Source organism: Charadrius vociferus, unplaced genomic scaffold (assembly GCF_000708025.1).
Source record: "Charadrius vociferus isolate BGI_N301 unplaced genomic scaffold, ASM70802v2 scaffold19, whole genome shotgun sequence".
NCBI lineage: Eukaryota > Metazoa > Chordata > Aves > Charadriiformes > Charadriidae > Charadrius > Charadrius vociferus.
Window position 1 is genome coordinate 2,940,032 of NW_009650173.1, and position 26,809 is coordinate 2,966,840.

The following is a 26,809-nucleotide window of genomic DNA, read 5'->3' on the forward strand; positions in this document are numbered from 1 at the left end:
CAGGGAAAATAGTTAAGGTCATTGTCTTTCATTACAATATAATTTGACACAAAAAGCAGTCATAGGATTGCACCAACTCCATGTTCAGTCTCCTGAACATGACAATAGTAAAAGGAGTCCATAAAGCATAATGACATTTCTGGATTTTATGATGGCAATATGCGTATGCAGAAGCTGATGTCACTCCGGCTCTGTTCACAAAATGTACAAAACTCTAAATTTGGTGGCCAGACATGTAAAAATTAGTTCACCCCAAGGCTGACTTTTCCATTGCTTAGTCAGGGATGGAAAAATCTGTAGTATTTTAAGTGTTGCTATCTTTTTAGCATTAAAGAAAAAAAGTATATGTAGTGCATGCTTTATCATTTGTCAAAAACATTTCTGAAAATAAAGCTAAGTTATCCGATAGTTTACAAAATAGAAAATAATTCTTCAGGTTAAAAATGTGGTTAGGTTTACATTTAGTTCCATCTCCAAAGGACTGATTTCCTTGGCAGCGTCACTTTTCCTTAGCAAGAGCCAAGGCACAAAGTTCCATAAAGAGAAATAAAAATGGCTACGAACAAGAACGCAGTCTGGCATTGTAAAAGAAATCAGAGCCTCTCTCTGAGCCTTCTGTTCCATCAGGTTAGTGCCGTTGAAAAACGTGAGATTTGGGATACATTGTTGTTATGAGCATTTCTGCTGGACACGATTCAAAAGTTCACCAAACTTTTCAAAAAGATCCTCCACCCATTTTATATTTTTCATGCACAGCTGCACAATCTCTTCCTGTCCTAGATCTGCACTCTTCTTCTGAACAGAAGAAATCTATTTGAAAAAGAGAAGAGGGGAAAGAAAAAGAAAGAGACATACACATATACATGTTAGGCTGTCAGCATTTCATTTTTATAGTATTCTGCAGTTAAATAAGACTCTTCTTTGGAAGAAAACTTTTACAATTTAAAAACAACAAAACATGCCCCAAAAATGCATTTCTTAACAACTGAGCCAGAGCTCGACTCTTACATCTCTGCTACCTGGAGTATTTCCACCAAGGATTTGCAGAAAAAGAAAGGAACAGGCATTCCAAGAAAAAGAGTAGCTCCTAGATTTGAGGAGTTACACACGTTGATAAAATTTGTTTAGTTTATTTTGGAACAGTGCAGAATGCTTGCCTATCCTGAGGGAAACTAATTTCACACAATTCTTGTAAGCCTCATATCAGAACGTTCTGGGCAGCAGTGCCCATTAGGGACAACATATGTGTTCAGCATATCCTTTTGTTTGCCATTAAGAATTAAAATAGGAGGCCACGATCCATACTCATTTATCAAGAAGAGAACAGTCCCTCTAGTTGGACTCAATTCTCTCAATAAATTTCCTCAATGAATGTAAAAAGGATCTCAAAGTGAACAATACTTACCTCTTCTTTACATGTTAGATATATGTGATATTTGTAATGATGGAGTGAATGATACAAAGAATACAACTGTATTTTTTCTGGATCTACCGTAAACTCCTGCAAAAAGAACAGTTATTTTAGGTAAATTCATGTTATTTCCCAAGACACAGATATGATAGATGTTTTCTTTTGGAAATTATTTTTTTTTCCCCCCAACAATTCAGAAATGGGGTACTCCACTCAAATAATTGCTTTGACGTATTTTAGTATACTGTAATTTATATGACATCATAATTTTCTCCTATCTCCACTTTCCCTACCACGTTATTTTATCAAAACTAGGTTTGAGAATGCTTTCAATTCTCCCGAATGCACTGCAAGTCTGAAACGGGCAAGACACCCCCTTCTCAAAAACTAATGCAAGAATTACCAAAGCGTAACTATTTTTCTACCAGATTGATGAGTATCATTGTGAAAAAACATACAGTTTGTGCTTCAGAAGAGCTGACCTATACTTACCTAACACTTATGTTACTTTGGCAAGAAACAGGAGTGTGGGCTGTGTTTATAGGTCATTTGTCCAGCCGCTATTTACTGCTGGGAGGTAAGCCTATGTGAGCCAGTACCTAGCAAAATCTAGTTATAGTGTTCCCTAGGAACACTATGGAAATAAACAATGTGTACATCTCAGAGCTTTACCACCTTAAATTTTAAAAAAAAGTTTTAAAAAGTAAGATACACAGCTTCATTCTGTCATTGGAAATGAGGAAAGGAGCAATATACAACTAAATTTTAAAAAGTGTTACCTAATCTCAGTTTTACAGTATTATTCATTTTCGACCCAGAATCCATCGTATCATTTACTTCAGAGATTTTGCAGCAAGTTCAAGAAACTGTTCAGAAACTTATCACAAGCTACACGGTGATTTTGCCACAACTGCAACGTAGAAGGCAAAATGTGACCGCTTCAGCAACAGTCCAGGAGGCTGACTGCTATGCAGAAACGGGGGCTGAAGTTCAGTCCTTGCTCTGCCGCTGACAGAAGCAGAGCAGGCTTTAGCAGGGCTCTGCTGTCTGGCATCCTGCATGCAGTGAGCAGCACAGCAACAGCAGCGCTCACCTCTCCCTTCCCATCCAACTACACTTGCTGCCTGCATTAGGGAAGCAGCATACTACCACTTCAGCCTCCTGCAATCTTGACTAGTTGCTACAGAAGACTTAAAGCATTTGGGTCTAAACACAGAACTTAAATAGGGGAATAATTATGAAATTATTTATTGTCTTTTGTCTCCCTACTGGAATATAACTATGCTTCACAGATGAGTTAAAACAGTGATTGAATATACTGTTTTAAGTGTTGTTCCCCTTGTTACAGAAAAAGCAACTCCTCACTCAACAAAGATTTTATATTTTGATAAATCTTCCAAAACCACTAATACATGAAGCAGTATTTTATATAAATGTGGTTATCATACTAAAAGTCAGATGGTGGCAGCAATAAACTCTCTTACCACTCACCTGTGCTAATTTAGTGGTTGATTTAGAAGCCCTCAATGTTTTCTTGTTGTAAGCTTTACCATTCATTTTGATCTTAGACACAGACGTTCCTCCACTTTTTGTCTTAGAATCCCGAGTGATCACTGTCAGTTCAGGAAAGTTTTCCAAAGCGTTCTTTAAAGAGAGAACACAAAGAAAAAGGATTATGAAAAATTCCAGAAGGGCCAAACTCCCAGACTGCTGATAAACTGGCCATTTTTCTTTGAGAATTTAGAGTGCAGGCTATTATAAAACAATTTATTCTTCCACAAAGACCTGATAAATGGTCTTTATCAGATCAAGCAACCACATACAGTTTGAAAAGCATGACCACCAGTTCTTGACTACTATAATTTTTGAAGACGAGAAGTTTTTATTGTAGCTCAGATTATCATCTGTGATTCTTTCATTAGAAAGAGCAAAAAAAAGGCTCTACTAGGCAATTTTTACCTTTTAAAATGTTTTCCATTCCATTTCTACCCAAGAATCTCTAAGGCCGAGTTACTTGGAGATGTGTAAGTACTTAATGCCTAGTCAGGCACAGGAAGTCTGCCAACTCTAGCAGGGATTGGATGCCTAAATATCTTCATACGTCTTGTCACAGTTTTTGCAAAATACGAATTAATTGCATCTTATCATATCTGTCAGGTAGAAAAGCTTATGCGCAGTGATGTACATGGCTGGCTCAAAAAGCACAAGTTTTTAAGACATATTAACTGCATGGGAGTGAACTGCATTTCTACCAGGTTTAGTTCTACGTGACTTGCATGAGTAACTTTGCATACAACTTTGTTGTACAAATACAGCACTGTGTTAACAGCTGCTTTGAAATAGTTCTGTTATGCTAATGATCTGGTCATGAAAAAAAACATTGAGTTAAATGAACATATATATCTTTGTATTATGCTCCAGTATGGGGGGGAAGGGGATCAGATATAGAGAAAAATGTATCAGTGCTGCAGCTTAAGGACCTAATTTGGACTATTGAGTTAAAATATGAAGTTCACTAACTTTTTGTATTTTCTTTTAACAAGCAGCACTAGAATTCAAAAACCTCCCCCACCTGTAATTTCTTAGTACTTTATACATATCAGCTATTTTTCCCTTTATAAAAAAAAAAATCCCTCTCAGTAAAAAGCTATAAAATCTACTGCACAGTGATAGTTGCATAGTGGTAGCAGTAACCTGGACTAGCTAACCTGTCCGTATACAATAATGCTTTCAAACTGGAACAACTTCAGCAGGTTTAAATTATTTAGGTTTTCTATCCACTGTAATAGCCTTCCTGAAGGTTGACTTTGAGTGTCAAGGGACTTTGGCCACTTCTGCCTTCCTCTGGAGAATTCCTATTAACCAGAACAGTTTACGTGGCTGGACCACTGACCTAAAACAGACAAATTTGAATTGGAATGAAGAAGAAAATACTAGCAATTTCTGCATCTTTGAGAGCACAAGACATAAAATGGTGATAATTATTTCTAAATTAAATTTACACAATTCAGCTAAGAGGCTTCATTTACCGAGCTTCAACTAAAGCAACAGTAATATTTTCTAATTTTGTTTATACAAAACTAACCCAAAGGACACGATAAAGCATTAGAACTATAAAGAATGTTACAGGCAAAACTACCAAACACTGACTTAGTGCTAACTTCAGCGTCTGATTTGGTTTATAATACAGTGCTAAAATATTCCGTATTACCTGTAGCCAGTGGGGGGGAAAAAGGATAATCTTAAATTCACCCACACTTATCAATGTAGAAGAGTAAAAAATATTCAGAACTGAATGACACTCATGAACAATAATGATATTTTTCACTTATTCCTTGATTCGCTGCCTCATTCAGCTCCAATATCTGAACTAATCATTTGATCAAAGCTGAAAAAGAAGCAGACTTTCCTGCATTATCACCAGATTAACCTGAATCTTAAAGCATATCAAACACCTTTTACTAACCAACACAAACGCTTATGATGACAGTTAGGTGTTTCATTTTTATCCAAAATATTGGCTGAAGGATGGCACAGTCAGTGCCGTCATACCAGAAGTCAAACTGTCCTGGTTTGAGCAATACAGGATTAATTTCTCTTTCAGTAATTTAACTTATCAGTAAGGTCTCTTCTAATACTTGGGAAAACTGCACTTTTAGAAAACTCTGGTGTCTGAATTGATGAAAATATTTACTTCATAGCCAGCTATGGTGGGCAGGCTTCAAGGTCTCAATGTTTTTGAGTTAGCCGGGTGCAGGGATGAGGAGGAGCGAGACCCGGGCACTTGACCCAAGCTGGCCAACAGGATTATTTCATTCCATGAACGTCACATTCAATATAAATTAAAAAGTTTGCTGAGGATTTCTCTCTCTTCTCTGATGGCTGCTATCCTGACAACTTGTTGCCCTGGTGCCAGATCCCTGAGCCCTTCCTCCCAAAACCGTAGCGCTCGCAGCGTCCCACATTTGCTGTCCACTGCTGGGAATGCACAGCTTCCTATTGATAGAATGGGCTCAGTGTGATCCTCTTGTTTTATATTGGGATCAGGTTCAATACTGGTTCTTTAGTATTATGAATGTTAATTATTTAGTCTTATTCTATTAAATCTGTTTATATTTTTAACCCCTGTATTTCCTTGTTTTTTTTCCCCCAAGTCCCCTTGCCAGGTGGGGAGGGGTCATTGGGTGATAGAGTATTTGTCTAAACAACAAATTGTTGTGGGTTCTTCAAACCGTAACACAGTTATCTTGCAGTTTACATCACAAGCAGATCCCTGTTTTTACATCTGTAGCTCCATTAACATCTTGCAGATCATACTATGAAATACAGGCTTAAGCTAACTTCAGAGATAGGATACATAATCTGATTCCAAGTGAGCACACAGCAAAGCTGTTGTATTAGTTGTGGACTCCAACTGAATAAACAGCTGTAATTACATGTTAGTATTACAAAAGATTATATTAGTTTTTTTTTCCTTAAACTAGGAAAAACTAAAATAAGCTACCTCTCACTTTGTGTGCACTGTGAATGTAACCAGAACTCTACAAATTTGTATCCTACCTTAATGTGGCCTATCTTCTCTGCAAATCTCTTACCACAAAAGAAAAACAAAACCTCTCTGAGGCTCTGTGTATCGTCTGCAAGTACACAGCCCTACCCTTGCCTTCCTACTGTAAGGAGGAAGCCACAAGAAATTCTGTTCAAGCAGGTACAAATTGTACAGCTGTTGAGAAAACAGTGTAACTAACAATATAAAAGTTCAAGAATCATCTGAATTAAAGCTTCACTGATGATGTTCTCATCCCTGAAACAAGGTCACTTAGTGTCCCACAAGACTTAGCATGAATGTGCTGTGGGGAAAAAAAAAAAAAAAATCTTTCAAAGATTTCATTACGAAAAAGCAGACCTGTCAAGTCTGCTATTATCTCAAATAATAACCTCACCTAGCTCTCAAAAATACACACGCAGCAGTGCAGAGACAACTAATTCTCCAAGTGTCTGTCTACTGTGGACATAACGGGACAGGAGAAAGACAGGCAGAAAGAGCAAGTTTGGTCTGAGGGTGTTTACAGACAGGTCTGCTTTACTCTTGTTGGTCTCAAAACTGTTACAGGAAGAAATAATCAGCCTGATTATCGGCATGGACAACTAGTTCTCAGACATGAGTGAAAATAACCTTAATTCTTAATTCACTTTACAGCACTTTCAAAATCTGCATTGTTGCTTGGAGGTTGGGTGGGAACGGTAAGAACTGCAGTGATTATCCTCCTGTTTACCTTCTCTCTACTGAGATGGTTTGGCTGCTCTCTTCCCTGCCCACATCCAGACCTGTGTTTTATTACCTTGTCAAAGCTGTTATAATATGGGCTTGTCACCCACTCTTTTCCCAATCTTCCATGCTGAAGATACATGAAAGAGCACACAAATGAGCTGTTCTCAAGTCCCTCTGTCCTGGTTTTAAACTATTCTGATCATGTTCTCTACTTCAAAGAAGTTGAGACACCTGCTCCACAGCATAGCTATTTCATGTAAAAGTTTATTAAGGTTTTTAGGCAATACAATCACTTAACCAAAAGCTCTAAAAGGACAGCAAATAGGTTTTCTGTTGGCAAACTTGAGAAGCTTAAAAGAAAAAATGCTTGAGAATGAACCAGAAAGCACGGGGAGTAAAACTAGAACTTTACCTTTGCAGTATAAACTCCTCCATCACAAAATGTTCTCCAAATGCCACATACAAGCATTGAATTTATAGCATCTCTTTCAAATCCATATTCACTTCTGTTACAAATTTGCCTTCTGGGTTTTAAGTTGTGCCTGCACGGTATGCATCAAATGACTTATTTATAGTATTACTTTAAAAATCCTAGAATTTAAAAGAGAATACCTTGAAAGTATGATCCAAGCGTAATTTGGAAAGCAGCCTTTTCCTATTGTCATTCAGCATACCATCAATTTTTCTCATGTGAGGCAAAAGTAGCTCATCTAAAAGACAAAAAAATGCAGCAGCTGATTATTAAGAGACACACAGTAATGAGACCCCTATTCAATCTATACTTCTACCCATTAACGTAAAATGTGGGAGTAAAAATAATACAATTTGCACATAAACTAAATTCAAACATGAGAGAAAAATCTCTTTTTTTTGGACCAGCCTGATAAACTGGTCTATGTATTATGCAGTTTAATTGCTAACTGCAATCCTGCTCCTTCTCTGACTTTTCTTTGTTGAAAGGAAAAAATTAAGATAGAGCAATATAGAGCATAAATCTTAAGAGACAATTTCAAACCATTTCCTAGATAATCCTCTTCTGTGCAATACAACTGGCAGTTTTACGAAGACAAGTATGTGTTTTTGACATTCGCTGTTCCACATTACAAGAGATGACCCTGTTGGCATTTATAACAAAGAAATTGAAGAAAGTGCTTACTGATGAAAGTTATCTGATAAACCACTGTAAGTTGCACAATATACATTTGAACATAGGCATGCGGCCATGAATGAAAATTTACAGCTCAGTATGGAGACTTCTAATTAAAAAGTCAATTTCTTTGCTTTTAGTGCATTGATAGACACCCAGAGCAAACCAGGAAAGGAAAGTCTAGAAAATGGCTTTTTTAAATACAGGCAAACAGAATATAGTACAAAACAACAGCCTGCAACTAAGTAACATGTGAAATGACTGCTCTTTTGAGACCTTTATCTTTATATGAGTGCTTTGCTATATTTTAAGAAATACGACAGTTTTGACTTGTATCCTGGAGTCCACTACGGTAAATAAGCTGAGACATTTTCTCCTCAAAGAAAAAGTAGAATACAATTGTCTTTGGTCAGAATTTTAAGGTTTCAAAAGCAGAAAAGCAGAATTTTTAATAGCAGCAAGAATCAGAAGTACTTATAGTCATCACGGTATTTCTTCCTAAGAAAGTAAACACACTCTTGAAACACTGTCATTTGAAATAAATGTTTGCTAAGATTTTAAAAGATAGTAACAGCAGAACAAAGAGCTCAGTTCTGTCACTCACAGCACAAGCCTAATGTAACAAAGCAGACAAAACGGTATTTCCAAATTACTTTTGATTATTCAAAAAGATAGTGCAAATATACATCTATATGCACACACATATAAGTAACTTGCATAAAGTGTTCTTCAGATATGGGCATGCAGCTAGAAGTTTGGTGGTTGTTTTTTTTCCTTAAAAAAAATATTTTTGCCTCACTGATTAATAACCTTAAAATCTAATAAAAACATACAAATGTTAAACATACTGTACCATTGCTCTTTTCCAAGGCTTGCATTGTGTCTGGATCCAAGGCAATGCTAACAAGCAACTCCATGTAGCTCTTAAAAGTCTCTTTCATAGCTCTTGTATTCAAAAATCGAGTAACAAGGGGAGCTGGAGGTACAAGCTCTGAAAATTAATCAGAATATAGTAATTTTTTTCCTTTAACAGCCTGCAAATATTTGTGTTTTTCAAAACTAAAGGCTTTCTCTCTTAAAACACAAGTGACCTCTACTGGTATCCCAAGAGATTAAAACTCTGTACAATCAGAAATAACACTCAAACTACTTACATGCCAAAAGTAGGTACAAATGCCAAATCTGGTACAAATGGTACAATTTTTCGTAGAAACACTTACAATTACTTCTAACTATCAGCATTTAGATTATCGTATTTTAGGGATTTTAAACATTTTTCTATTATTGTAGATGAAAGTCTAGGGAAAAGGGATAATGAATAACTTTAGTCAAGCTAAGTCCCCTAACTGCAGGTTTCATGTTCAAGTACCTCCTAAAACCCACAAACCTCAAAGTCGTCCAACAGAAAAACATTCAAAAGCACTAATGTCACTTTGGAGCCTGCACAGCACCAAAGTCACGCCCACCTAATTGTCCAACTCACAAAAAACACATAAACCAAATTTTACCAGCAAAGCAACGCAAGCATATTTGTACTTATTCTGAGGAAGCTTTTATTTTTTTCAGAGACAGCAATTTTAAACACGCACATGGAGTAATCATCAGTACTAGTAAGCACTCTGGAGCTTTTTACAGGCTCCATGTATGATGCCACTATCTTGCAGTTAATTTAGCTAGCAAGGCTGTTACACTTTCTCAGATATCCACATTTCTATGGGTGACTATCTCCACCAGGTTACTTCAAATTTTAAATATGGACAGCTGTACATACTAGTGGTTAATTTGAGTGAGTTTGCTTGAAAAAATGTTATTTTAAAGGTGCTGCCTTCAGCAGAGGCACTGTTCCAGACCACCAACCCTAGCTCATCTATCTTTAAAAGGCACCACGGCCAACATGCTTTGGAAATACAGCAATACAAAGCATGGGTAGGAAATATACAGGAAATAAACAAAAAACTGCGATAAACACTGTACATCTGCTACCACAGGTAATCACTATCTACATACTACACTTCGAAAATTCCTTTCTGTTCTGGAGAATTACTGCAAATGCCGTATCTGAAAGACATTCCAAGACACCATGAATGTCTTAACAGCAAATCTGCTCAGCAGGCTGCATTTGAACAGCTGGCATTTAGACAAGCAATGAAGCAGCCAAAATATCAACTGTTTTCTTCTCCTTGGGTTTTGAAAAAAAAAAAAAACAGTAACATCTGAATTCTGCCCACATCTGCATGCAGACAGGCATTGCAGGAATGTTATTTTAGACGTGACACAGGGTCGCAATGGAAAATTAAAGAAGAATCCAATTCTTGAGGCGTATTAGAAAATCAAATCAGCTCCTTCTCCTGCAATTGTACCTATCTTAGAAAGCAAGTAGTAAAAATATATTTATCTAATTGATAAACTACATTTGTGGTAACTTCCATTGCACATGTGCTCACACACAAACAAGAAATACAAAGTTTTATGAAATCAGTTTTGCATGACACTGGCAGATTTTAGATTATTTTTTTTTCCTGGGGCTAGTAAAGAAAAATCTGCAAGATCAAGCAGCATATTTTTATAATACTATTTTCAGTAAAGTTGAAATAGGCCTAGATGCTAACAATAGTATCTCACTCACCATCCTCATCACTCTGGGCCTCAGGTGAAGAATCAGACTGGGAAGATGAAAACTCTTCTTTCCACTTTTTCCTTTTCTTTGGTGGTGGTTCAGCCTTTACCTTTGGCTGTTTAGCTTTGGGTTTCACAGAAGAGACTTTTGTTGCTGTTGGTTTTGGTGTTGGTGGATCAGGGGTTTTGTTGTTGCTACTACTAGGTTTGCAATGAATAGTCCTGCAATATTACGAAGATGATCTTTATGAAAATAATTACCACAGAAGTTCTGGTATTAATAAAACAGCTATAGTCTTATTTAAACAGAATACATTCACCACAGATTACATATACTTATTTGTCACTAACTAGGAATCAGGTAATACACACTATAGTACTATATTTTTGATATAATGTGTAACAATTATTCTCAACTACCTACGATTAAACAGTATTCCAATTTTATAACTAGACTGACAGGCACAGAAAATTTAAATTGCCTAATGTCAGTAGAATTTATGAGCTACAGGAAATTTGAGCTAATATTAAAATTGATTATTTAATAAAAAAAAAGGCACACTTGACAGACTTGAAGAAATACTAGTAATCAATGAGATTCACTGACAAAGTGAATTTGGGATATTGTATCCATACAAAGATGGGAGAGAATAACATCCAGGTAAAAATGTAGGAAATGCAGGATCTTGAGGACTGGAATAAGAAACCAGACAATTCCTCTCCTTTCTCTTCCCACCACTCAAAACAGGAAAGCAAACAGGAAACTCAATATCATAAATACGAAGTTATATATTTTAGGACTAATAATGCACTACAGTTTTGAGAACATGGCCAGGAATACAATTCTGGGAAGTGCCAGGCAAGATTTTTTTGTCCAAATGGGAAAGTAGGGAAATGTGCAGTAGAAACATTGTTAGTATCTTCTGGAACACTGAGAATAATTCTAGTCATCTGTCAGAGATGAAGATTTCAAACCAAAACTGATGGAGACAATAGATACTAGGACGATTAGAGAAATGGAAAGCCTGCCTTAGATGAGGAAGATGAAAGACCTTGATTAATCCAGCTTAGTGAAATGAAGACAGAGGTGGAACCTGACTGCTCTCCAGAAACATATCATGCAGCAAAAACACCAGGGAAAGACAGAAATAAAAGCCAAAAACAGTACTGAAAGAAGAACATATGGACACAAGCTAATCACGACCACGTTTTGGCTAAAAGACAGGATTGTTTCAGAGCACTAGAGGAACAGGTTCTGGAACAGTCTTCCATAGCCCAAGAAAAAAAAGAGCATCAAAATCCTGGCTAGTTTAAGTAGGTCACGATTAAATTGTAAAACTGATTATCTGACGGCGTTGCTTTCTTTGAGAGCAAACCAGACTTAAAAACCTAGTTATTTCTTGAATGAAGAGCACTGTAGTTTTTCTCATTACTGTTTACTAACATCTGATAAATAAAACATATGTGCATTTAATTATAGTTATTGAAAATCCATAGCAAGAAAACCTTCCAATTTAATTGGAAGTTGTGATAAGATAAAAGAAGCTAAGCATTAAAGCATGACAGTTTGCACATTACAGAATCTGCAATCTTTTCCAAAAGCACAAAGTTCAACACAAAATGCAATAGCAAAACCCTTCACAAGTGAATGACAGTGAAAACCTTATCAGAAGGAAGGTGACAGAGGAAGTCTCAGAGATAGCCAAAGTACCTGTGTGACAGATGCTTATGGTCACAACATTTTGCAGTATATTTACTAGAATAATCAAAACCATACTGTTTGCCCTGAAATCTTTACATGTCTCTCCAGAGTGACAGATTTGTTTGGGTTTTATTTATCCTTGTTGGTGGTTTAAAAGCAATACTACTGTAATTACTGATTTTAAGGCACGAATAGAGGTTACATGGGACGACTCAAAGGTGTAAGGCTTTTTAGGGTGGGGTGAAGGGTGTAGGGCAGGTGCAATAAGAAAAGTAAAGTACCCTCAGTGTGCAAGGACATACAAAAGAAGGAAAAACATCCTTGCAACAAACAACTTCAACAATCACCTTTTCTTTTTAAATTGTTTCCAGGATCAAGAAGAAAGCATGGTACCTCTAGTATACTGGGACACGATGGTCGTTAAAGCAATCTGGAAAAACGTACCTAATTTGCAAAGTCCACGGGATAGGAGAAAACAACATACAAAAATCAAAATCAGCTGTAGGCTTCTATTCTTATGTTGAGTAACAGGGCAAAAGATGACAGAAAGAAATAGCGTGTGGAGCCCTAACACCTATAAAATGAAGGATTACAGAAATCCACAGATTCGAGGTAGGGAAGCCTTGATATGGCAGGAATTTGTATCTCATTTCCTAAAGCAAAACACACAGTTCTCAGTTTCCAACTTAAAGCCGACTTAACATAAGCTTTAGTTATAAATCTCTAGGTGTGTCCATAATATGAAAACAGTATGGCAAAACGAAAAACAAATTGAAATAAAATACCTTGCTGACTGTACAGGCTTGCTTCGTGGTTTTTTTGAACATACTCTGACATATTCCTTTTTGTTTGCATTTTCAATAAACTTCACATACACTCGTTTGTATTTTGTTTTTGCATCCCCGAAATACCCAAGATACTAAAATAAAACCAAAAACATACAAGTGTTTCTGTTAAGTAAAATTATTCAGTTTAACGATGAAAAATTTAAACACTAAGGAAAAGAAGTCAGTTTAAAAACAACCTGTTTACATGCAAAGATGAGCCATCCTACAGCATTTATAATTTAAGAGAAATTCTCCAATGGATTTCCACATACTATTGGAAGTAAGAAAATAAGGCAGGAGGTACTTTGGGCTTCGTTTTCTCTCTTTATTTAATCCTCCCCATGTGTTATCCCAAAAGGATTATCTGCCTGGCAAAAGGCTGCCTGTAGAAACTGTATCCTATCTGTAGCCTTCCTGTTGTGGAAAGCAGTTGTTTCACAAGCCTGCTTCCACTGACTTTATTTTGGTTGTGAAAACATGTTCCTTTACACAGCCTGAGTGATACCAAAGAACCCGTGCTGGAAAGCCAAGAATCTGCCCATGAATATATTTAGAGACAATTTTAGAGTAGGAGGAAATCAAAAAACCTTTTCTCCCCTCCCCTCCCAAGGATGCTTGCTAAGAATGTGTGTCAGAATCACATTTTATTTTGTTTCCTGGACTTCTGTTAAGGAAATCAGTTCCTATGAGGCTTCATAAGGAATTTTTAAGACTCACACTGTTAGTAGCAGCAAACTCTCTCTGTCCATCTCGCACTTCAGGAACAAACTTTTGCAATAAAGCCTTCTGTACTTTCCAAATAGCTGGAGGCTCTTTTCCTGTTTGCAAAGCAACCTGTAAGAACATAAAATTATTTGCTAAAAAGGGTGCTTATTTTTTCTCCCAGAAGCGTGCTTGTGCATTGTATTTTTCGAGCAAGTTACCCAGAAATAAAATGGAAATAAATAATTCAAAACTACAGTCCCTTAGTCATTACATGCCATTTGCATCAAGACAGTATGACAAACTATAATAATCCACAAACTTTACTTTCAGAGCGATGAAGTTGTGCCAACCAGCTTTGCCTACAGCATGGTGTACTCATGTACAATGCAACTGAGCCACAGAACTTTACTTTTTAAAGCAATATAACACTTTTCCATTTTTTAATTCTTTTGTTCTGTGAAATATATTTTAAAACAAAAATGCAAGAATCACGAAAAGTAGCAAAAAGCTTGCAGGTCCCTAGAGATTCTGTAGCAGAAGCCCAGGTACATTACAGCATGATGTTTGCATGAATGTGAAAAGAGATAGTTCAGTATGAATTAATGAACCAGTTTTTACACTTTCAGTTCAACTTAACTGTAAAAAAAAAAAAAAAAAAAAGTTAGAAAGAAAATCAAGTCAAACTCTTTATGTTAAAAACAAATTTCTAATTTTCAGCTCTCATAAGAATTCTCTACAAATCCTACACACAAACTACTAATACAAAAATTCTCTTTTTGGAAAACATATCATCAAGTATTGGTTCCTTTTGCATGATTGTTTAAATAACTACAGAAATAAACACCACAAAGCTTAAAATTCAAACTATCGCGTAACAAAACTTAATCAGTTTTATAAGTATTTTTATAAACTGGTAACACTTGCCTTATGTGACAAAGCTACATGAATTCATTTGAAACTTAAGCTCAAGAGGATGAACACAGACAAGTAATCAAAAGTATCAGAAATTAATGGTAAGAATATTTCTGGCTATAATAGCAACAAAAGGAAAGGCAAACATGCAGAAGAACTTAAAATGGAGAAGCAACAAAAACAATACAAAGCAAGACATCAAAAACAAGTAACATTCCTATAAACTCATGTAAAAAAGCTGCCCTGGTTGCTTACGGAAGCCATTTCTTGTTGGAATAGCAAGCAGAACCCCTTACAAAGAAAAGACAATTCCAAGATCTTTTGAAAAGTCCAAATGTCAATTCCTCAACACCTCACACTTGAAAGCCTACTATCATCTTAAAAAAACCCCCAAAACAGGTAGTGAAAAAGTTATGCTTTTTAATATTAAAAGAATGTAATTCCAAGTTCTAACAGAGGTTACCAGCACACAGATTTGCTTTATTATGCATGCAGCATAAAACGGATTATGTACATACAAAACATATTCATAACCTGCACTAGAAAGACACCTTAAGGCATCCTGGCAGCATCCAGGGAATATTGGAATTGCAACAGAAAACTTATCTGCAGCCTTTCCCCTTTTGGTAGTTTATTGAGGCTAAATTAATGTGCAGGACTTTGTGATTATTTTTTTTTTTTCTCACTGTGAGTATCCAGATTACCTTTAGTGTCTCTATGTCTTCAATCTTCACTACAAATTCATCACGTTCTCTGTACATGCCCTCTCCTCCACTGTCCGTATTCTCCTCATCAGTACATCCTTCTATTGCAACAGTTGCCTGTATTTTTGCCAATTGGTCTGAAGTCACAGCATCCTGTTGAGCTACTTTTAAGGCATCAGCTGGATTCATTTTGTCCTGCGCATTGACTACAGGAGCAGCCGTCTGTGGAGATTCCTGCTTTATTACAGCAGTAGTGGCAGCGGCAGCAGCAGTAACAACTGCCATTTTTTCAGCTTCTGAAGAAAAAACCCAAGTTTTAGTTAATTATCAAATATTAGCAATGTAAAAAGAGAACTATATTTGTTTTTCTTCTTTTCTGTTACAATACATATTAAAAACAACTATTCTAGGAAAAACTATTCTAGGCATTAAAATAGAAACATTTTGGCCACAACTAGACTTTAAGCAAAACCAAAATATTGTGGCTAGTATACCTCTGTATTAAACTGCTGCATCTATTAGCATCTAGAAATAAAAAAGGTGAGTGCTTTAGGAAACAATTTGATAGTTACAGACAAGAGCAACAGAAAATACTGTTGTACTTCGTGTGAATAAGCAAATACAATAGTAAATGTAGTAAGCAGTTGTTTTAAATTGGATAAGGAAAGAGAAACACACATGAAATACAAAAATATTTGCTGTATGATATTTGTATATTTGTAATTTGTATCTTGTAATAATGTAACTGCAAGTTCCAGATTAAAACTTGGGCTAGATCCTCATAATTTTCAATATTCACGGAGGTGAGCAATGAGAACTGATGATCAAAATAAAGACAGGGAAGAACATTCTTCTTCTCCTTAGTGTCCCAGAGTCAAAACAAACTCCCACCTTTCAAAATTATTATTCTCTCCCACCTGTAAAAAATTATAATCCTTTTTAGATATTACTTTACACTCTTTTATACATATTAGTTTTAACACTGACTTGCTGATCTAAGAGAAATCAAGTTATATTAGCTATAGCATAATTACTAACATCATTTAGGAGACTGGCTTCAAACTTGAGAAGATAACCATTTTACAGTTTTGTTACAATCACTGTTATTTGTTGAGATTTTGACTTGAAAAAAATAGAAAAAAGATAATGTGACATGCATTTTAACACAACCCATACAAAACAAATGATTTAAATATGTGTTGATCCAAAAGCTATATACCAGATACATGAAGATTCATTAAATCATTTCAGTAAAATTGCTAAGCCATGAAATACGTTCTTCTGGATATATTGTATCACATTATTGCAAATATGTTGTATTTCTTTGTTCAGTGAAATCTATGACAGCTTTAATTAGACACAGCATTATTAGTTCCCCAAGTACATTTACACATTCTTCAGAACAGCAGATAACTGTACATACACTACTTAATACTACCAACAAAAGACTGTTTTAATATTTGTCTTTCCATACTTATGTACAAAAACAGACAGAAGAAGGAATTACTAGAAAATCCGCAAAATAACAGCAAGTAGGAAAGACATCATTACTAAGCATCTTGTATGATGTACAGTCTTGTACACAACAAAACAGGAAGGTGAATTAAAGGAATTTGTGGTGTAAATATTACAACCTTAACAATAATAAAGAAGATACAATAATACCGTAAAAGAAATAATTGCAAATAAAACACTAATGGAAATGCCCATCCAACAAAAAACTTTTGAAATCTTTCCTTAGGAAGTTGTACACAGAACATGGCTTATTAAAGCTGACAAGCTTCAGCGAGAGGCTAACCGTGGCATTGTCCACATTTGGGCTTTCTGAAGGAAAAAAGGTCACTGCTTTCTTGTTTAAAATACATATCCAACTGAAAGAAACATGAGAAACTTCATCTTACATAACAGACTTTTCCATGAACTTAACAATTTAATAGAAATCTCTGCAGAAGAAAATAGACCAGTAATTAGGGCGAGGTATTGTTTAGTATATCATTTATTCTGTAACCTTTTTCTGATATTTTAGGTCTGATTATTACAATTTAAGTTCAATTGTGCTACGTATTTCTCAGTAAATCACGTCAACTCTAGTGAAAAAAAAAAATCTCCCTCTCTCCTTTAATCTAAAAAGAGAAAAAATTACTTTCTTCTATTTTGTTAAGAACCAGCCTATGGGTTGTGGGTCCTGAGAAGAGTTGAATAAATGTTTCATTTTCTCCCTGAGATTATTTTGGAAGGCAATGGTATTTCTCTGGAATTAGTACAGTTTTGTGATTGGCTAGATAGTTTTTAATTGCTTACCAGAGAAAACAAACTTTACTGAAAAGGTCTATCTAGTCAAAAATATGCTGTACGTCAAAAATACTTCAGAACAAAGCAGCATCAGTTAAAAGCTATGAACGCCGACCTACAGCATAGATGTAAAACAAGTGAAAATGAAAAGTGTGTGGAAAACTACTGATGAGTGGTTGCTGCTTGCCCCTCCCTGCCCAAAACAACCCTTCCCAGATTTCATTCTTTCGTTAACAACATATCAACACAAAACTACAGCACTCCTGATTCATATAGCTGAAATCAAAGTCAAATGAGTCCCACCTTGGACAAGACTAGCCAAACCAGTGCTCAGTTTACAAGTGCAAAACTTGTTTCCATAAATATATTCTGTGCAACTCTATCTAGGAAGAATTTAACCTCTGCTAATGGCAATTATTACTGTGTTCTCTTGCTAGAATTTTTTTATAATAGATTTGAAACGTCTGACACAATGGTTTGTTGAGGTTTCCAGATGAAAATCATAGTCAACACACCTTTTGAACATTATTTATTATGTCTGTGATTAACACCAATCAAAACCTTTACCTGAATTGAAGATAGCTAAAATTATTCTTTATTTTTTGCCCTTCAGCTACAGAAACCTCCTTCAACATATGCACTTGTAGTAACTGTTTTACCTGATTTGTTCTTTCTGTCAGATGTATCATCCAGGGCTGACAATGCAGTAGAGATGCTCTTCTGAAGATCGTGGTTACCCCCCACAGAATCATCTTCATCAGAAGAAAACGAAGGCAACGTTTCCAAATTTTTCTTAAGTTCTTCGTCAACTTTTTTGGTTGGACTTTCTCCACTAACCTCAGCAGCTACAGGTGCTACTGCTGCCACTGCCGGCTGAGGCTTTGCAGAGGACTGTAGGCAAGGGGTGCGAACCATTTGGGTAACCGGTCGCCTAGTCCTGTTTGGCATTCGTACAGCTGGAGCTGAAAACTGTTGCCTTGGCCCAGACTTTAGAAAGTCTAAAAAAGATGCGATAAATCCCGTTTTGACTTCAGGCTGTTTTTCTTCAACTTCTTTAATTTTTTGCCTCATTCTTTCCTGATGCTGGTAAGTATCATAACTTTCAGAAACAGGAGAAGAGTATGTCAAACAGGAGTCGTTTCCTCTTGAATTTTGTCGTTTACACTGTCCACTTCTTTTAACCTGTTTCTGAATTGCACTGTCATCTTCTGCAGCATTTTTGTTCTGGCTTTTTCCTTTGCTTTTTTTCTTCTGAGGGTTCCCTTGAGTTAAATCTTGGCATTCTTCTTCAGTTCTACTAATGGTTCCATCTCCACTTTGGGGCACAGATAGTGGCTGCAACTGACCCTTCGACTGGTTACCTGCTACTGTACCATCATCACCACCCATATTAAAGTCATGCTCTGAAGCAGCACTTTCTTCACTTAGACTCTTACCGCTTGAAACAAATTCTGTCTCTCTTGAGTTCAATGCACCATCAGCAGAAGTATCATTATCTTCTTCAGATTCATGATTGATGCTAGATTGTTTCTTAACTGGAACAGACCCTTGTTCTTGCTCCTCTTGACCAGGGACAAGGGTGGGAGAGGTTATTCTCGTTGCTACATTTTGATCAGGGGTTTCAATGTGTTGTTGATCAAGGTTCACAGTTTTTGTCTGTATTGTTGACACCGGTGTAAGATTTATAGTAATTTGGCCTCCATTCAGAGAAATATTACTTATGCTTGCTGGCTTTCCAACTACAGTAGGTGAGGCACTGAGAGCAGAAGATACATGTCGTACATCCATTGATCGGAATTGTGGTTTTGACTCCTCACTATTTTCAACAGACTGGATTTCCTCTTCGTTAGAAGCTGATTTGGCAAAGTCAGATGGTGTCACTCCACAGGCTGCTGCTGCTAAGATGTCATCTACGTTGGATAATATATTCCTCTCATCGCTGAGAAGTATAGATTCTGGGAAACATATTGAACTAAGAGAAACAAACTGATTTTTTGAATCATGTTGATTTGTCTGAGTAAAATGATCTCTTGTTGTCAAATGTTGCTGTAGTGGTTTTGAGGGCTCAGAAATGTCCATTTTCATTACTTCCGAATTCTGAGTATGAAGCTGTTGCTGAGAATGACCTCCATTACTTTGAATGATATGACCATCCATCTGAAGGAATGGATGTGTCACCTGCTGAGGACTCTGTATTCTTTGCACTTGCGGTGACGCCTTTGCTTGTCCTAAACCTGACTGCAGTATTGACTGATGAAGAATCTGCAAGTCACAGGCTGACTCCAGAAGTACCTGTGCGCTGGGCAAACACAGCTGAGGACCGTGCCTTAAAGCATGAGGTTGAACTTGCGATGGTGTACTAATGACTTGGCCTTGCTGTTCTTGAGCTTTACTTTCATGTACCTTATGCATAAGAGAATGTTGCTGGTTTAGTTCTTTAGCACTCACAGTTACTTGTGTTGTTTGCATTAAATTAGCTGTCTTTTTTATATCATGGCTTAGGCTAGTGATATGGCCAATATGTTGGGAAAGCTGTTCCACAGAACTGACCATTCTTTCATCTTTTTTTGTTCCTTGAAGAGTAAGTCCAACAACTTGATCTTCAAGACGAGAATTACTTCTGATTACACTTTGAGAGTATCTGCAATCTGCTTTTGAGACCCTATACGACGCATCCTGAGCATTGATCTCCTCATCGGTTAGCCTTTGAGTGGAAGATTCAAGAGTAGCTTGCTGTTGCAATGCCTGCATATCCTGCATCGATAATTCCTCCTCTTGTTTTGATGAGGCATACAGATTAGAGTCAGACTTCCTTTTAACATACGACTTTGTTTCTGAGGAAGGCCTGTTGTTCTGCAGTGTCTGTGAATGAGCCGGGGATGCAAAAGGAGGAGACTGGACAGATGGCAAAAACTTTTGAGACTGCGGAGAAGACGATTCTTGTGACTGCGAGTTCTGAGAAGAATGTAAAGAAATATAGCTCTGATTAGGACTCGAGGCTGGAAGAGTTTGTATCCGAGGAGAGGCATTAAAGGAAAGAGAAGGCGAAGTTAATGTTAAAGACTGCCCTGAAGAATAGCTTTCTGAAGGACTAACAGCTGATAAAACTTGTGATTGAGATGAAAAACTAACTTGGGATTGGCTAACTGGAGATAAACCCTGAGAGTGACTAGAAGAATAGCTCTGAGATTGGCTGACTGAAGAATGTTCCCTCGTTTGCCCAGAGTAGTTCTCATTTGGAACTGAAGTCAATACCTGCTCCTCTGAGGAGTAACTTAGAGTTTGACTATCAGAAGTAATAGTTTGCGATTGCCCAGAAAAAGTCAACGTTTTATACAGTGAGGGCAGCTTCTCAACCTTGCTGGTCGAGAAATCCTGTGAGTGACTGACAGGTGGCACATTCTGAGCCTGGGATGAAACATAGTTCTGGGACTGGCTGACCGACAAGAGGCTTGGGAGCTGTGCTGTAGAATAGATCTGTGCTTGGCCTGTAATGACAGAACTCTGGTTTTGTGCAGTTTTGGCATAGCTTTGTGTCTGCACAGTGGGAGCTACACTTTGAGGTTTGGGGGTCTTCGTTGACCTTGGAGGCTGCTTTGCGGAACAGTTTTTCACTTTTGCTGTAGAAGCAGATGGAAAACCAGGTGATGGAATTGCAGACGTGTACGACTGAGCGAGTTCCACTGTGACTTGAGAAGTCTTCTGCTGTGGTCCTCCATTGCTCACCTGAGTAACATCTCCAACTGGACTGCAGGATAATGCTGAGTGCCTAGATGTATCCTGAAAATTAACTCCACTTGTACTTGTTAAATAGCTGTGTAAGGAATGCTGTGAAACAGTCAGTTGAGCCTGAACAGACTGAGTACTTGAAGGCCGCTGATGGTGTTTAATAACACTACATTCTCGCTGAAGTGCTCTATCAATAGAAGCAGTGGAACCAGTAAAGACAGATGTGCTATATGCCTGAGAAACCTGCTGAGCTCCTCCAAGGGTTGAAGGCAACAAACTAAATTGAGGTTGCAAAAGATGGGGTGCAGATTCTTGAGCCGAACGATAAGTTGACGACTGAGGTGGTATACTGGTACTTAAAACAGAACTGCCTAGGCGCTCAAACGTCAAAGCAGTTGGAACAGTGCCTTGTGATGTTTTAATCTGTAATAAAGGATCATGGGTAGTTAAGAGACCGTTTGACGTAGCACTGAAAGTAGTATCTTGAAGAGTAAGAGAAGGGGTAGTAGCAAAGTTTCTACTGCTGAAAGTGTTGGGATGCTGATATGCTGATAAAGCAGATGTTGGTGGAAATGTTCCAGAGGTTGGCAAAGCTCCAGTAACAAACAGTTCTGTGGCTGTTGAGGAATGCATACCTGGAAAAAACAAAAACAAAACAAGAAGGGAAAAAGAGCATAAGGGAGCTTTACAAGTTACAACACTCTGCATTTCTATAACTCATTTAATTGTAAGATATCACAGCATTTACAAATATAACCTTCTTTAGAATCACCACCAACTTTTTCAACAAAAACATATAAAGGGAGGCACTTATCGTGGGTAATTTTCAAACTGGAAGTGCAGGTTTTTTAAGAATTCCAAATTCTGTATCTACAGTGAATTGCCGAGGGAAAAAATTCATATCTTGAAGATGCAAATTGTGGATAATAAAATTGTACAAGATTAATTCTGCTTTGAAACTGAAGGCTCTTTATTAGTTTTTATTTCAATTTAAAAAGAGGTTCATAGTAGAGGACAACTGATCAAAAGCCCTGGACACCTTTAATATACAGTAAAAAGGCAAAATTACACCATAGCATTGTAATACATACACAGTTAAAGAAGCGATCCCATCTCCTGCGTTCACCCTCATGAATACTTTTATAACTCACTTTATGTGAAACATTTCAGAGCTTACAGTGAAATAGCTAATACACTTTGTAATATATGTTTCTTAAAGGAGAGCTTTGACTTTCAATACAAAGAATAAATATGATTTGTATGCTTTCTAAAGTGAAATACTGGAGTCCAAAATATCCATAGACAGCAACTATCTGCACAGTGCAACAGCAACTATCCAACTGAAAGGTATAATATTACTTATTTGCATCCGGATATTGGTATGACATCCTGGCTTAAACAAGATTTCTCAACAGAATAGACTACTCCAACTGAAATAGGAGTGTAAAATTCCCTTGCAAGTTTTGGGGCTTACACCAATGATCCATGTCGTTCAGTGCTTTTCACCTTGTAACTTGTAGGCACTGGTGAAGTTTGTGTACTATTTCTAAAGTCTATGAAGGAAAGTGAAGAAGGCAAGTTTATTCTCAGAGAGGCTTAAACTTCTTGTAAAGAAATCAATTTCCACTGGGAAATTTGCAAGGGTATGCAAATCAGACAAAATTAAAATTACTGGTATAATTTGACCTTTTTCAGTTCTTCTCAGATACTTAAAGAGCTTTTAGCTTCAGATCATTTAAGAATAAACAAAAAAACCTCTCAGTAAATAAAGCTTGTTTTGAGATAAATGCTTCAGTTAAAAAAATAATCCATTTGCATTTTAAAATGTATTAAGCCCTCTTAAACTGATTGCAACTTAATCACACAATTGCTTTGGAAGTTTCAGATGAAGCTGCAAAAGAAAGTCTTTGTTTCTCGCTTTCAGTTCAAGACAAACTGATATGAAGAGACATGGTACTGAAGGAATGCCAAGGTATTTTTCATGAGTCAACAATAAAGTCTTTATGAGTAAGAAAGCATAAGCAGTGGTTTAATGCTTTGGTTTTTTCCTATTCTAAAAATCTGCAACATCACGTACATGTTCTCTTTTACTGATCCCTACCACTAGCACAAAGGTAGGGGCATCCAGAAGCATCAAAGAAGGGAAAGAATTTATACCTATTTTAACTGCAGGTGTTCATTTCTCATCTAACCTGTATTTTTACCTTCTCTTCCCTAAATTAAAGCCCTTCCTACTATGCAGGTAATTTCTTAAACCAGACAAGAGACATTCACAGAAGCACTATTATGGCAGAACTGCCGGGGTTTATATTTTACTTTCGTAGAGGAGCAGACAAAAAGTATGGCAAAGGTAGTAAGTTGAGTGCACAGACAGCTCCCACTGCCCTAAGAAATCAGAACACTGATAACACATCCCACATATCAAAGGAAGACTTGGTAGGACAACATAACAAACACACTGATCCGTCCCCCGCCTCCCCCCCAAATCAGCAGTTGCAGGGTTTGGAGAAAAACCCAAAGTGAAAAACCCTTCTAAAGAAAGAAGGGTTGCTCTTGAAGAGCAAAGAGCACTTGTTTTCTCTCATCAAAAAAGTTTGTAGAAGACAAAGCTCTCAAAAGACACTTGGGAGGATTGAGGGATACAGAAAAGCAGCAAAAGTATTAAAGGACAACAGAAAGCTCAGAGAACTGGTAATATTGAAAATGGGCTTACTGATGAGTTCTTAGTAATGAGTACTGAGAAGTCTCTCAATCACTGGTATCAACATCAAACCCGACCCACAGCATGTCTCCCCATTCTTCACAATTCACTGTTAGGCAGGCTGCAATGGAGAAAATGCTAGGACGAAGAGAAAAAAAGATTTCTTCCCAGCTGACAATCTGATGTGAGGATGGGTCATCACAACTCTAAACACCACTGATTTATATTAAGATATTTTAACAGACTCACAGTGTGCCTCTTCATCTGTACTCCCACATATCTGCTTTTGTCCATGGAGAATAAAAAGCCACATTCTCTCCTCAACTTTTTGAGTAGCTCTTCATGGAATGCAGCTGCACATTACACTTAACACACCAAGTGCAAACAGTTCAAAAGGACTGTCGAAGTCTTCCCTCTTCCTACCTTACGTCTCCTAAATCAGAACCAGCGATCATACAGCTGCAGTGAGACACAGATCAGCTTGCTGATACAGTGGAAAACCATTCCACCAAAGGAAAAAAAATACCCAAACTTTTTCTGTCAGATCAGTGAATAGATCTGATTCACTGCACAGCTGCATAATCACCACATAAGATTAAACATAACTTGAAACTACCCACAGATGCAGTAGCAACACTTATCTTGGTGTGGCTGTCTACAGCAAGCTCAAAATATGCAAAGTTTCCTGCTCTGCACAGAAGGCTTGACAGATGGGGGAGGTTTATAGAAGGCAGTCAGTCTGCCAAAAAACTGGCATGTTTATTTGTAAATTAGATCACTTATTTCTATGTGACATGCACTTCAGACCCTCTTTTTGAGAATACCTTGCTCATTACTTCTGTGTACAAAAGGGCTAAAGTTATCTGCAGACTTTTAGTAGTAATATCACAGAACAACTATGACAGGGAACAGAGTTTGAGAACGAAAGATCCGCTATGGTGTACAGGTAGTCTACCTGAATATGCTTACGGTGTTAGCGAGACTAATTTCAAACAAAGTTGGAAAATAAATTTGACTCATTGGACAAAATAATATCCTATGCATCTAAATTCCTTCTAAACAATTAGAACTTCTGCTCATATAATTATTCTTGTAATATAATTCTTCTGCTAATGTTATTTCATTGATTTTGAGATTTTTAAATACCGAGATGGAAGAGAGGTAGAAAACATTTAGCCTTTTCAGCTAGTCAGGGTATTTTTGTTTCAAATTCTCTCAAACTTTCAACGTAATCACGACAAAATTTTATTTCAACAGAAATTTTTCACCTGTCTGCCAGGAAGGAGCCCTGAATTGTGGTAAAAGGGTAGATCCTGAAGAGACTGCTTGAGCGGTACGAGACTCAATAGCAGAGAGAAAATTCATAACTGAAGAAGCTTCCTTAGTGTTGCTTCCAGCACTGTGCATACTGGTATCAAATATTCCTGAAAGACCTAGATGAGAGTAGGGGGAAATGAAACAAAACAAACACACAATTCAGATGAACTTATAAGAAGGTCAAACAAGTAGCAAGGACATACATTCATAGTTAACTAAAAATAACCTACGAAACATTAGCAATACCATTAAAGTACATTGATTTTTCAGTGTTTAACTGGTTTATAGCGTTGCAACTGTAAACTGGAACTTGAGTATAAATTTAATAATACATTTAAAAATATATGTTAAATATGATGCTTAAAAAACAATATTTAAGTCAACCAATAAAATTCTCCCTTCTTCTGAAGACTCATTGTTCCACTCTTTACATGAACTATTTAAACATTCATAACTCCTTCTTAAATGGGTTCAACTTCTCTGTATCACCCTTTTCACACTTTAGGTAGCTTGTAGCAGTTTGGACTTTTCTGTAGGACTGGCACAAGAGAAGCAGTTTTGGTTGCATTCCCTGTTTCAACAAACACATTTGTGTGTTCCCTGTTGCTCACACCCTTCAATGGCAGTGGGCTCGATAGGAAGCACTGGAAATACCCAGTAACTGAGATTATGTCAAGACTGCAGGGTCTATGCCCTGAAATGTTCTCTGCAGGTCTGATCCTCCATCATCCTGACCGAGGTCCTGGCCAAGAGACTGCAGATTCCAGCCAGCACATAAGCTCAAAAATCTTTCCTCAGAAACTGGGTTGCAAAGTCAGCATGAAGAGGTCATGCCCTGTCTTCTCCTGACATGGAAACAGTCTGTCACCAGAATCACAGACAGATCCTGATGCAGATGTAACATCCCCTAACCTGCTACTATATTTAAAGTGAATTTTAACTTTCCCCCAGCACTATGTCTTATTTTACACATGTAAGTACACATGCAGTGTGTTCCAACTTGCATTAGTTTTCTCTATTTGTTTTAGTCTAAAAGAATTGGCATGATTTCTGCAGCTGGCTTTGAGGCATACTTAACATTTGGTCCTTACACATAGGCCAAATCCTGAAAAGCTGTATGTTAAAGAACAAATGCAGCTTATTTAAGAACCAACAATAAGTTATTGAGCATACCCCCGCCTTTGTATTTTCCTTTCTACTTACAACATTTTGATAAAAGCTAACAACTGATTGTTAACTTTCTACTACAAACTCAGCTTTTCTAATATCACTTGGCACCACCTGCATGACAAACCCCCTCTGATTATAAAATTCATCAACTTGTATCTAATTGTTTGGGGGTTTTTTTCTTTAGGTATTTAAGCTGTAATCTCACGATATGGACAGTTACTTACCTGTAGGATGGTGTGTAGTAGAGTACCCAGAAAGCTGATGAGAAGCTGTGTATGTCTGCCTGTGAAGATCTGTTTCTGAA

At 37.0% G+C, this 26,809-nt stretch overlaps 1 protein-coding gene across 1 annotated transcript; it reads right to left on the minus strand.

The window, feature by feature from the left end:
* Positions 1–26,809, minus strand: QSER1 (glutamine and serine rich 1). The gene is made up of 12 exons (XM_009892672.1): positions 26,730–26,809; positions 25,287–25,451; positions 18,248–21,952; positions 15,297–15,592; positions 13,693–13,809; positions 12,934–13,067; positions 10,457–10,668; positions 8,684–8,821; positions 7,296–7,393; positions 2,903–3,055; positions 1,406–1,501; positions 1–810 (listed from the first exon to the last, which is right to left on the minus strand). The coding sequence occupies exons 2-12, from the start codon at positions 25,423–25,425 to the stop codon at positions 670–672; spliced, it is 5,229 nt and encodes a 1,742-aa protein (XP_009890974.1). The 5' UTR covers positions 25,426–25,451; positions 26,730–26,809; the 3' UTR covers positions 1–669.

What these genes read in the sequence shown, in the direction of transcription:
- QSER1 (XM_009892672.1), bottom strand. Translation starts at nt 25,425, where the DNA reads ATGCACAGTGCTGGAAGCAACACTAAGGAAGCTTCTTCAGTTATGAAT. An exon ending in GGCCCAGAGTGATGAGGATG is followed by an intron (nt 8,822 to 10,456) that starts GTGAGTGAGATA and finishes ATTAATTTTCAG; the next exon opens with AGCTTGTACCTCCAGCTCCC. An exon ending in AGCCTTGGAAAAGAGCAATG is followed by an intron (nt 7,394 to 8,683) that starts GTACAGTATGTT and finishes TTTGTCTTTTAG; the next exon opens with ATGAGCTACTTTTGCCTCAC.